The following is a 12,208-nucleotide window of genomic DNA, read 5'->3' as shown; positions in this document are numbered from 1 at the left end:
TGTCGTCTTGTCTGGGGCTTGGTGGGTGTTTTTTGTTTTTTTTTCTTGGGTATACTTGGTAATTTTGCGGGCCCTTGAGCAGGCAATAATTGATCGATCGACGCACAGCTTTAAACCTAATTATTCTTCATCTTCTTCTTCAACGCGTTCCGTTAATGTCTATAACCTAACAACAATGCTCAACAATTATAAAAAAAAAAAAACAAAAAAATATATATCGAGTTATCTTTAACAGCTGCTTAGATGGTAATTCATTTAGAGGTCGACAAAAAAAAAAAAAAAACGTAAGGAAGGAAAGGCTACGTTGGTTATACATATAATATATAGTATATAGTTTTGATTGCGTATGGCTACGTCTATATGGTTACTCCGCCGTGATTTGTGGGCGGGTCCGGGTCCAGGTCAAGCTATAAAGTGTGCATATACCGCCCTACTCATCCAGGCAGATGGTGCGCAATATGGCCTCCACAACGGAGTAGGGATCGCAGTTGGAGCTGGGGCGACGATCCTCGAAGTAGCCCTTGCCGTCGCTGTGGACGCCGCGCGGAATGCGTATGCTGCAGCCACGGTTAGCCACGCCGGCGCTGAAGTCGTTGATCGAGCTCGTTTCGTGCTTGCCGGTCAGGCGGCGGGCGTTGTCCTGGCCCTGCTTGGGATCGTAGGCGCGAATGTGACGCTCATGGCACTTGGAGAGCTTGGCGACGGCCTTCTCGATTTCCTGGATGCCGCCGTCTTCGCGCATCGCCTTGGTGGACACATTGGTATGGGCGCCAGCACCGTTCCAGTCACCTGGCATGGGCTTGGGATCCAGAGTGGCGACAATCTAGGGAGGGGGGAACAAGGCTATACCGACTGAGCGGGCAGCAGTTGCTTGAGAACTTACGCCAAACTCCTCGGAGATGCGATGCAAGAGGAAGCGCGCCATCCACAGATCGTCGCCGATGGAGATGCCTAGACAGGGGCCCACCTGGAACTCCCACTGGGCGGGCATCACCTCCGCATTGGTGCCGGACACCTTGACGCCGGCGTAGAGACAGGCGCGATAATGCGCATCCACAATGTCGCGGGCATAGACCTGTCATGGACATGGAAACTTAGTACCAGGCACACACACACCACACACACACACGCAGTGGCCTCGCAACTCACCTTGTTGGCGCCCACGCCGCAGTAGTAGGGGCCCTGGGGTCCGGGGAAACCGTTCTTGGGCCAGCCCAGCGGATGGCCGTCAAAGTCGAGGAACGTGTACTCCTGCTCGATGCCAAACCAGGGCTCCTCCGCCGTGCACTTGTTGACGATCTCCAGGCAGGACTTGCGTTTGTTCGTCGCCGTCGGGGTGCCATCGTACTTGTAGGTGTCGCACATGACCAGGATGTTGTTGCCGCGTCTAAACGGATCCTTGTACATGGCCACCGGATACAGATAGGTGTCCGAGTTGCTGCCCTCCGCCTGATAGCACGAGCTGCCATCGTAGTTCCACACGGGCAACTCTGCAAAGTGGAGATGAACAAAGATCAATCAATATGAAGGCAGATCAATCAGACGAACTGAGATCAATCACTATGCGTTCAAGCAGCCAACCACTGGCCTCGCCATGCGATATTCCTCTAATTAACTGTTAATTGGCTTCCGTTTGCAACAGCAGCCACTGTTTCGGATCATTGTAGCATTTCCTGTCTCTCCAAGACCTCAAAGCCGCAGCACTCATCTGTCAGCTATCGCCTATATATGCATGCTAGCTTTATTCTATATAATATTTGGTGTGGAGTATATCGTATATTGTATATCGTATATCGTATATCCTATAATAGAATACAAATTAGCTATTGCGCACTTGTTCATTCAATTTCCTCCCACCAAGCAGCGCCCCTGCCTGCCCCCCTCATCATGCTCTGAAGCAAACACAACAACAACAGCTGGAAAACCCAACCCTGTTCATCATCGCTGTCTATTTTGAACCTGTCAAACGAGTGCTGCTGGCTGGCCGTGCATTCGTCATGTAACCTGAGCCGTAGAGCCGAGTTGGATGCGTGTCACGTGGTGTCACGATATGTGACTGTTTACAGTCTGACAACAGTTATACTCGGCTTGCTCATCGCTTCAGCACTTGGCACTCTAAAACTGAAGTCAATGACCCCCTAAATTGTGAATTACGACTCTAAAGAATTACGAACTTTTAAGAGTCTCAATTCCATATGAAAGATATACTATAATATATCGTTAATAGCTCAAATACAAATAGAGATCTATTATTTTTGCCATAATAATTTATAGCTCACTACTCTACATACTAATTTCATTTATGTCATACATTCATTTCATTTATAGGCTAAACTAAGATTATATAGATTTATATTATAATCTATATGTAATATACACATCTACAATATTTATATATCTAGTATCTATAAATCTTTCAAGAATATAGCGCAAACTGAACACTCGTGACACGCGCTCCTCTCTAGCATTCTTCTAGCGGCTTGTTTTTGTGTCTAATTGTTGAAATATTTTCATAACAAAAGTTTGTCTTCTTTCCTTATAAAATAAAAACAAAAACGACATTAATCAAGTTACCTAGAGAGAGCGAGAGAGAGAGAGAGAGAGAGAGAGAGGGGGGGGGGAGGTGACCAGAGATTCGTAGCAAATTGTTGTTTCTAGTTGGCAATAGAAAAGTTTCTATAATTAGAAGTTACTGTCGTAGCAGCAGCGGCAGAGCGTCAGCTGTTACCTTGGGCTGACGTTTTCATTTACAATCTCGTGCCTCACGCTCACGCTCACCCACGCAGCCCACTCGGTCCGCCCCAGATATCTGTTATGGCCAGTGCCATGTGTGCATGGGGCATGGCAGACGGCAGACGGCAGACGGCTAGTTAAACAGCTGATTGCTCCACGCTTAAGCTCCACGAACTTAAGGGGATGGGAGGGGGGTCTGGAATGGTCGCCAAGGATAAGGCGAAATTAAGGCTGGCTATTTGCTATGCACTTTGGGCCAATTTGCCTGCACACAAATTGCTCATGCAAAATGCGGCCGTGGCTTAGCTAATGCGAGCAGCAAATGCATAATTAATCAACTTAATTTTCCATCCATTCAATTGACTTGGCAATTGTTTGTTGTCCATGCGAATCGCAGCCAAATCACATATAAGATATGCATACATACAAGTGTGTATACATAGACAAATAGATAGCTGTATATGCGTGTGTGTGTGTGCGGTCTTTTCCTAGCTATTCAGGCACGCGCCGTCGGCGTGTGCTGTGGCAATAATATCAAGCATACGCCCGAGCGGCCAGATGTCGCCTGGCTTTTCGCTGTGCAAACGTGTTGGCACATTTCACACCTATCTGTCTGCATCTCAAATCTAGCTGTATGCCGAAATTACACACATACATATATGCAAATAAACATATACATCAAATATATCTATTTGCTTGCTTGTGTGTGGCCTGCATATGCACAGTTAATAGTCGAGATTCTTAATTAGTAATTGTGCACATTTGAGTGCCAAGAAGAAGAAGAAGAGCATACACTATTTAATATTATAAGCATAAAAAGAGTTCAACAAAAGCAAGAGCAACGTTTTCTAATTAGAATGCCAATTAGAAAAGTCCTAAACAATTACTATAAGCAATACTATTATTATTATTATTATTATTATTATTGTTTTTTTTTTATTATTATTATTATCATTGTTGTTGCTTCCTGCTTCCGTCTTGACATGATTTTGCACTTGTTTTTTGTGTGCTTTTGTTTTGTAGCTCGTCTCAAAAGTTCGCATCGAAACAAAGCGCGCATATTATGCATACGTCGCGTTAGACAACAAATATCCCACATGCACATGGATAAAACAACAAAAATCTGTGTGGCTTCTTTCGATTTGGCTGTTCTGTAGCCGCGCACACGCGCCCTGTCTAATTGCCAGCATATAGTTTATGTGTGCCTATAAAATTGTGACTGCCTGGCAAACACATTAAAACGTAATCAATTATCAGCGTGAAACCCCTTTTAAGTTGTACGCCTTTATGAACGGCATCGCATTATCAAAATGTCTGTACTAAAATAATTATATAGAATAGTTTTTTTTTTTGTTTGTTTTGCTTTTGTTGTTGTTCAAAGTCTATAAACATTTGGCAGACGTCTGACGTCGTCGCGCTGGTGTCAAGGCCAAAGCATCTAAGAACGTAAATTCAGCACGAAATTCTGAATGGGATTTACACTGATTGCGACCGGGAATGGGTTTTGCGCTGAATGGAATTTTTACTGGGAATCAGCTCGGCTTGCGTGCATCAGCTGATATAGCATGCTGTCAGCCTGACAAGCGGACAGCCACTCAAGACACTGTGGCAGGGGCAGGGGCAGGGGCAGAGGCAGTGGCACTGGCAGTGGCAGTGGAAAGCTATGTTTAGCTCAAGTTGTCGCATGATTAGATTAAAATGAGAGCACAGCCAGCCGGCAGTCGGCAGTTGGCAGTTGGCAGTTGGCAGTGTCTAGGTCAGCTAATTGATTCGGTTTGTCCAGGGTGTTTGGCACTTACCCTTGGGGCTGGAGGGTATGAAGTCGAGGGTGCGATCCTTGCAGCGCAGATCCTCGCCGGTGCCATCGATCCACACGTAGGTGGCCTGCACAATGTTATCCTCTAGCGGCAGCGCCAGATAACGGTCCAAGATGGTCTTGTTGATGCGCGCATTGGGCGAGTCTTCAAGAATTCTGGCAGACATACTGATGGTGTTAATGTGTGTGCAGGGATACGATAATGTGTGTGTGTGTGTATGAGAGAGAGTGGAATGAAAGTGAAATGAAATTATATAAAGCAAAAAAAAAAAAGCAAAAAAACAGTTAGCCTTGCTACACGATCTTTCAAGTGGCACTCGTTTAGTTAGCTGCGCACCTGTTTCTTGTTCTTTAGCTTTTGCTGTTTTATTTATGTTTTATTTATATTTGTCTTTCGTTGGGTTTGCCAGGACGTTTGCTCTAGTGAAAATTTGTGTCGCTGCGCGCGTAAACGTTACTGGAACACGACTAAGCTGGAATGCGTTATTCCAACTCAATTTATAACGACAAACTAAAATCCAAACGAGCAGAGCAACGGCATTGTTATTACTGCTACTACTTACAACAAGCTGAGCGGACAACAGCAGCAGCAGCAGCAGCAGCAGCAGCAACTACAACAACAACAACAACAACAACAGCAGCAGCAACAACAAAAAGAACACTCAATAATAATAATAAGAATAATAATAATAATAAAAACAAAATCCAAAAACAAAAGCAAGCGCTGTTGATGTCGTCAACGCAGCAGCGACGCCTCGACAGAGGTCGCACTGCGCCCACAACCCAACGTCAACGTCGCTGCCGCTGCCGCTGCCACAGTCGCTGACGGCCAGCGCATGCGCCTCTGCTCGTTAGCTCTTCTTCTTCTTCTTATTTGTGCTGCTGCTGTTGCTGCTGCTGCATGATCGACGCGAGCAACGCCAAAAGTCCCGGTGCCATCTAGAGGTGTGCCCGTGTCATAAACGATACGATGCGATACGATCATTTCACATTTACGATATACTGTACGTATTTTGATTTACGATCAAAACAGTGCAGCGCAGTCCATTACGTTGTTGTTGCTGTTGCTGTTGCTGATAAGCGCTTGATTAATGCGTGTACTACGAATTATTTAGCGTTAAATTTAACACTTTACTAATTTAGCATACATTTTGGCATGACGATGCCTTGTGGCTCAGGCTCCGACCAGATTCCCAATGATTCACACTGCTTTCCTTTCCAGCTCCGCCTTCAGCGTGTGCTAATCATTGGCAACTAGTGATTAATTAATGTTCTCGCCAGCTATCGCACGGGATATATCAATATATAACTTGAGTTTGCTCTCTATTTACGACACGCGCCCATCTCTAAATCCGATGCTGCCATAGATAATAGCAGAGCGTCAACTATTTTATTTTATTTTATTTATTTATTTTGTTTTTTGCGATATGCAACGTCATTGTTATCGGCTGATGTCGGATGTACACACGCACACACACACACACACGCACACCCCTTGGCACTGATATGCATATTAGTATATCACAGTGAGAGCCTGAGAGGCTCACCCAGGCATATTAGATAAAAACAGTCAACGAGCGCTCTCCCATTTAGGTTTGATTATCTAAATCTGTACGATTATCTTTGGGCTTGATTGGTCTGATTAATCTGTGGCGGGCTACAGATCATATGGTCTCTGCTGATACTCTGAATATCTAGCAGAGATACATACTCATATACATAATATGTATGTACAGTATCTTCAGAGTAGAAGCAGAAATTTTCAGATAGACCATTTTTCTTCTTATAAAATGAGAGACAAATATAAAAAAATGTCTACATACAAAAAAGAGGAAGAACAAACTCTCAAAACCATCATTAGCAATTAAATGAAAAAAAAAGACTATGAATACATACAGAGATATATATATATTATACAAGAAGACTAGAAGAAGAAGAAGAACATTATTGAAAGATCATTAGAAAAATAACGTAAAAAATCCCAGCAAAAACTTGATTCACTTTATTAGCTAAAGTTATCCAAAATTTATTACATTGCTAATGATCTATGCTTCAGTCTTGGCTAAAGAAAAAAGCCTTTAGACCTTACATAAATGATCAATGTCGAACCAAACTGTAATCTAACAAATGTCACAAAAATAAAAAATCTAATCTATCAATCAAATCAATAATTGGAAGAATTTGGGCATTGAAAAACGAATCTGAACTATCGGAATGATAAAGCAAATGATGTATGTATGTGTGTATGTACAATTATGAAATGTATGCATGTTAGTATATGTATATGTAAGTTAGGCTACGTATGTGTGCTGCTATTTATAGGAGTGGTTCCAACTTACGATGAATGCATGTTGTATAAGCTTTTCTGATATTGCTCTCCTTATTTTATGTCGTTGTTAATTGACGAAAATTACGATTCGATTGAGCTTGTTTTTTTTTATTATTAACTGTTATTATTATTATTTTGTTTTTTTTTTTTTTTTTTTTTTTTTTTTTTTTTTTTTTTTTTTTTGCTATAAACTTTAGTCCAGCTGTTATTGATCAAGATCGCAATCTTGAACTCTTGACTTTTGGCCGAAAATCCGTATTCGTTAAACTGATTACTTGAGTTAGATTTGGGGTTTAGGCTATCTATGGAGACCGCTTAGGATTTAGAGACGTTCTGGTCGAACTGCGCACTTCTATCGGCGATTGGTCAGCTTATATACCAGTTTGCTGGCCGACTGCGGACGTGGACGTGGGCCAGAACTGATGCGGCGCTGCGATGTTCGGCTCTTTCTTGATTATACTTATGACGTCTTAACAAAAACACACATAGACCTACCATGTGCTAATTACCCATTCAAGATTCTCACACATTGAGTTTGGCGCTGTTTGCTTAATTGTCTGCCTTATGCATATTTATATTTGTACACATTAAACATATGTATGGATACATATACATATATAATATAAATATATTCAATGTGTATTGGAGTATACGATCTGTCTTATCTTCAGAGTTATTGGCCACATTCAATCGTTTGCCAAGGCCAATTATCAGAGGCATACTTTTAACTAAGAGTGTCTGCGATATGGAATATCTGTAATACAATGAATACATTGAGTATAATTGGAGTATATTTGAAGAGCTATTAGCGCGCGAGTTACGATAACAAAGGTCGCGACGTTTGCTGGGGGAGGTGCAGAAGGAGAAACGATAATAAGTTCGAGCTGCTTTTTGCCATTTTTCCGATATTTCGCTCGCTGTCCCTCACTTTCTATTCTATGTATTTATAGATCAGATTCTTCCCCTATCCTTTTGTTTTTCTTTTTATAGACCCCTTCCATTTCCTTCTCTTTCTCTGAAATCTCCCCTCTGACCTACCCTTTCCCTTCCTCTTTTTTTGTCTTCATCACTATTTCTCTTTCACTTCCTCCGTTTACTTTCTTCTCTCTCTCTCTCTCTCTTTCTGTCTTTCTCTCTCTCCCTCTCTTTTTCCTTCTTTGACTCAAGTTCTCTTATATGTGAAGTATATCTTATATTTGAGCTCTTTCTTTATATCTCTTTATCTGTTCCGCTCTATATTGAGATCCTTCTTAACGTCTCTCTTTTCGTCTCTATATCTCTGTATTTTCTCTTACTCTCTTTTTATCGCTTTATTTCTCTACCTCCCTCGATATCGCTGTTTATCTCACTTTCTTACATCAAATATGCTCTTGTTATCTCGTTTTCTCTCTCTCTCTCTCTCTTTCTCTCTCTCTCTCTAACTGTCCCTCGATTTATTTCAATCGAGATTTACATCGTTCTACCGGTTTCTATCTGTCTCTTTTTTCTATCTCTATCTCTCTCTCTCACTCCCGCGCTCTTCCTCGCTTTTTCTCTCTTTCTCGCACTCAAAGTGTAGCACGTCATACAGTTCAACAAATGCGTTAAGGTCATAACATAAAATTTGTTCAGCATTTTACATGCGTCGTTTGCCATACAAATTAATCTGGAAGTCAAGTAGTAAGAACAGCATTAGCCAGGCAATCTAAAAATAAACGCAAATAAAGGCAGCCAGACGACTTGACGATTGTCCGATATAAAAATACTTAATTTTATTTAAATTCTTAATGAACAATTAACATACAAACAATTACACTGCGAGAAAACTGATCGGAAATGCTCCAAACTATGCCTAAACGAGTTTTTTTAAATCAATAAATTAACTAAGAAGCATTTTAAAACAAGTAAGAAAACTCCAGTCGGCATGCCCGACTAAGAGATGTCCTGAACATCGAATGACCGGGAGTTTCTAAAATTACGCAGTTATTAAAGCAGGAAGCAGTGCAAATCTATAAAAATGTACGACTTAAACGAAGTTCACACCTTTATAATCAAATAGCCCATTCAAGTTCATAAAAAATGAGATAAAAGAAACATCAAACATAGCCGAGTTTCCAGTTTTTTTTGCCTATGATCTACAAGCTCTTTAAACCAACAAATGTCAGATTACTAAAGATTCAAACTAATTTACATTTTCTTTCTTTTCTTTCAAAAGATAACAGAGATCAAAATAAAATACTCCTGAAACTAAATATAAAATTTGGAGACTCTAGCTCTACGAGACATCATTTTTAACTGTATTATGATTTGTGTTTAATCGATATTATTAAAATGGAATGAATATCAATTTTGTTGAAACTAGACAATTCAAGTCTCTAGCTCTTATGAGTTCGGAGATCGATGCGTTCATTCATGCGGACAGACGTGCGAGAAAGAACCAAAGACGGACAGGCTCAAACGTCTCGGCTCATCGTGCTGATCAAGCATATATATACATAGTTGCATATATTTTAACAAAACCTGTATACCTTCATTAAATAAACGTATATCATTAACATTTTCTAATATATGGAATATACTTTAAAATTTAAATAAATTAATACACAAATTATATTTAAATAATAAATAAAAAAATCTAATTCAGATGTATATTCAATTCGCATATCATATGAAGCCATTCGGATATCAATCAATTTTGATTTATATATGTATAATTAATGTAACAAGTGCTAGCTAATTATAACAAAGTTTTATTTTTTATTTTTTACAGTGTATATGCAGATGAAAAGAGACAACAAGTGCAAATTATATTTCTATTGATCGATTGCCGGCCGCCGCCAGTTGTTGCTCGTTTCCCGTTCCTCGTTCTCTGTTCCCCGTTCTCCATTGCCCGTCCCTCGCCACACCCGGCCCGTCGGCCGTCTCACACTTCCACTCGTTTCACACCTTCCGCTCCTCGTTTCACGCCCAACGTCTCACGTTCCAGTTGATCGTTGAACGGACGGCGAACGCGGTTCACGTGAATCGCGCATGCGTCCATCGGCATTTTTGTCTGGCAATTTTTACGATGCGTTTGACGCGATTCTTTTCGGCCTCTCAGCTCAGCAGCGCCTGGTGAGCGAGCGATCGGCTGTGTGGGTCTCGGGTAGCGGTAAGCGGGTTGCGGACCATAAACCCGGCCGCAAACTTTGATCTCCGATAGCGTTTGCCACAGGCAGCTCTTCTGCACAAAAACGGTGCCCGATAACGGGATCGGTTGGCTGGTGGCCAAATGAGATAAGATTTGCCTGGCTGGCTGGTCGACTGATAAGGTCGCGCACCAGCACCAGCACCAGCACCAGCACCAGCACCAGCTCCAGCACTAGCTCTAGCACGGTGGCAGCGCTCACGAATTTATGTGTTTATGTAGGTGAAGGCAGCTGAGGTACACGCGATCCCACGCGGCGTATGAGTAATTGGGGGAGGCAATTGGAGGAGCTCTGGGCCCAGCAGTGTGCGTACATTTTTATGGGTGCCAAATACATGATATACGATTATGGCAATGGTTCTCGATTGTAGCTTCGTCTCTCTTTCTCTCTATCTTCTCTTTTCTTTTGTTGTTGCTGAAAACGCACAGCAATTAAGATCGCAAATAATAAAAAACGAAATGTTCTAATTATTAATGCCTGCTTAATTGTTATTCATCAAATGGCAATTTATGGCTGCGGCCAGTCAGTCGCATGCGCGCGACAATGATCAGTGAGTGCGTAATTTCCACTAAATTATATAACAGCCACAATTAACACACACACACACACAGACACACACACATACATATACATATATACATTCAGAAATTAGAGCATTATACATATATGTACATACATACGTACGTATGTCTTTTGGCACACGAACTCAAGCAGAAACTTTGCCTTCGCTATCAGGCACATAAAAATCGATTCTTTGAACTTGTACTATATGGGCTTATCAAGGCACTCGTGTCGTATGTCTACAACGAAATTTGTATTGAAGGACTGCAAGTTAAAAATAATTGCCCTGGTTCTAATGGAAAGATTCGACTTGGAGATATGCTTGAACCGAATAAAACTTGAGTTCGAGTGGGCAACTTATCGAACGATCTCAGCCAAACGTTTGGCATAATTAAATAATCTGCAAATATCATAATTATAATTATATACTGAAAAAACATGACTTTGATATTATTCGAATAAATTTGTAGTCGCAAATTAATATATAGATCAACGACATACAGTATACAGTAGACTTTATCTTTCTCTGTATCTGTCGAAGCCTCTTTTAACTATCTCTTGACCGCTTCATGTTTTTTTACTCTCACTACGCCTCTCTCTACTTGAGTTTCTCTCTGTCTTTAGCTGTCTTTTAATCTCTTTTTCTTTTTCTGTTTATCTGTTTTTCAGCCTCATTATCTATCTCTTTATCTATTTCTCTCTCTCTCTCTCTCTCTCTCTCTCTTCCTCTCTCTCTCTCTCTCTCTCATTTTAATTATATATATATCGCTTTTTCACTATCTATCGATTTATCTATATACATATGTCGATCTATTTCTATTTCATTTTATATTTGTCCATATCTATTTCATTCTCTCTCTCTTGCTCTCTCTTGCTCTCTCTCTCTCTCTCAATATGTATCTCTCTGTCTCTGTTATGTCTCTTTTTTCGCTATTCTAATTCTATGTGTCTATGCTTCTCTCCTTTTTTCTCTCTCTCTCTCTCTCTCTCTACCTCTTGTTCTCTTTTTTCTCATCCTCGCATATATCTCTTTCTCTTTCTTTCTTTTCTCACTTATTTTCTCTATCTCACTCCGTATCTCTCGCTCAGCTTCCTTACTCTCTCTATCTGTTGTGATCTCTCTTTCCATATCCCTCTTGATCACTCTCTCTCTTGATCTCTCTCTTTTTCTCGCTCTTTTCACTCTCTCATTGGCAATTACGATTATTGCAGAGTATAAATAAGAGGCGACACTTTTTTTGTTTTTTTATATCAGCCCTCCGCCAATTGTCGCGTCAAACTCTATTAAACAATTTATGCTTTAAAGAGCTGAAATTGCTTAACTTCTTTATGAGTGGGCACAGCGCGTATTTATTCTATAATAAACTTATCTAATGGTCATGTGCAGCGCGGTGACAGCACCCCACAAGCATATCCCATGCCGCAGCCAGAATTTAACCATCAGCAATAATAATAATAATAATAATGACGACGAGTCAGTCAAGGGCGCAAATAATCCAAATAAAAATATATATGAAAAACATATAGAAGAAGAAGGCTTGATCTCGTGATCTGCTGGTGTGTTGCTGGTGTGCTGTTAGTGTGTTGCAGCAGCAGCAACAG

General features: G+C 41.0%; 1 protein-coding gene across 2 annotated transcripts; it reads right to left on the bottom strand.

The window, feature by feature from the left end:
* LOC6584414 (glutamine synthetase 2 cytoplasmic) lies at positions 1 to 7,214 on the bottom strand. 2 transcript variants are annotated; one of them, XM_015161534.3, is made up of 5 exons: positions 6,889 to 7,214; positions 4,533 to 4,705; positions 1,150 to 1,490; positions 884 to 1,075; positions 1 to 823 (listed from the first exon to the last, which is right to left on the bottom strand). In XM_015161534.3, the coding sequence occupies exons 1-5, from the start codon at positions 6,897 to 6,899 to the stop codon at positions 431 to 433; spliced, it is 1,110 nt and encodes a 369-aa protein (XP_015017020.1). In that variant the 5' UTR covers positions 6,900 to 7,214; the 3' UTR covers positions 1 to 430. The 2 variants fall into 2 exon arrangements, with proteins under 2 accessions (XP_015017020.1, XP_002010069.1); XM_002010033.4 differs by lacking the exon at positions 6,889 to 7,214 and adding an exon at positions 4,887 to 5,034 and having other exon boundaries at positions 4,533 to 4,717.
* Between the last annotated feature and the right edge of the window lie 4,994 nt (positions 7,215 to 12,208).

The sequence above is a fragment of the Drosophila mojavensis genome, unplaced genomic scaffold (assembly GCF_018153725.1).
Source record: "Drosophila mojavensis isolate 15081-1352.22 unplaced genomic scaffold, ASM1815372v1 contig_136, whole genome shotgun sequence".
NCBI lineage: Eukaryota > Metazoa > Arthropoda > Insecta > Diptera > Drosophilidae > Drosophila > Drosophila mojavensis.
Note: the sequence above shows the minus strand (reverse complement) of the source record. Positions and strands in the feature narration are given on the sequence as shown.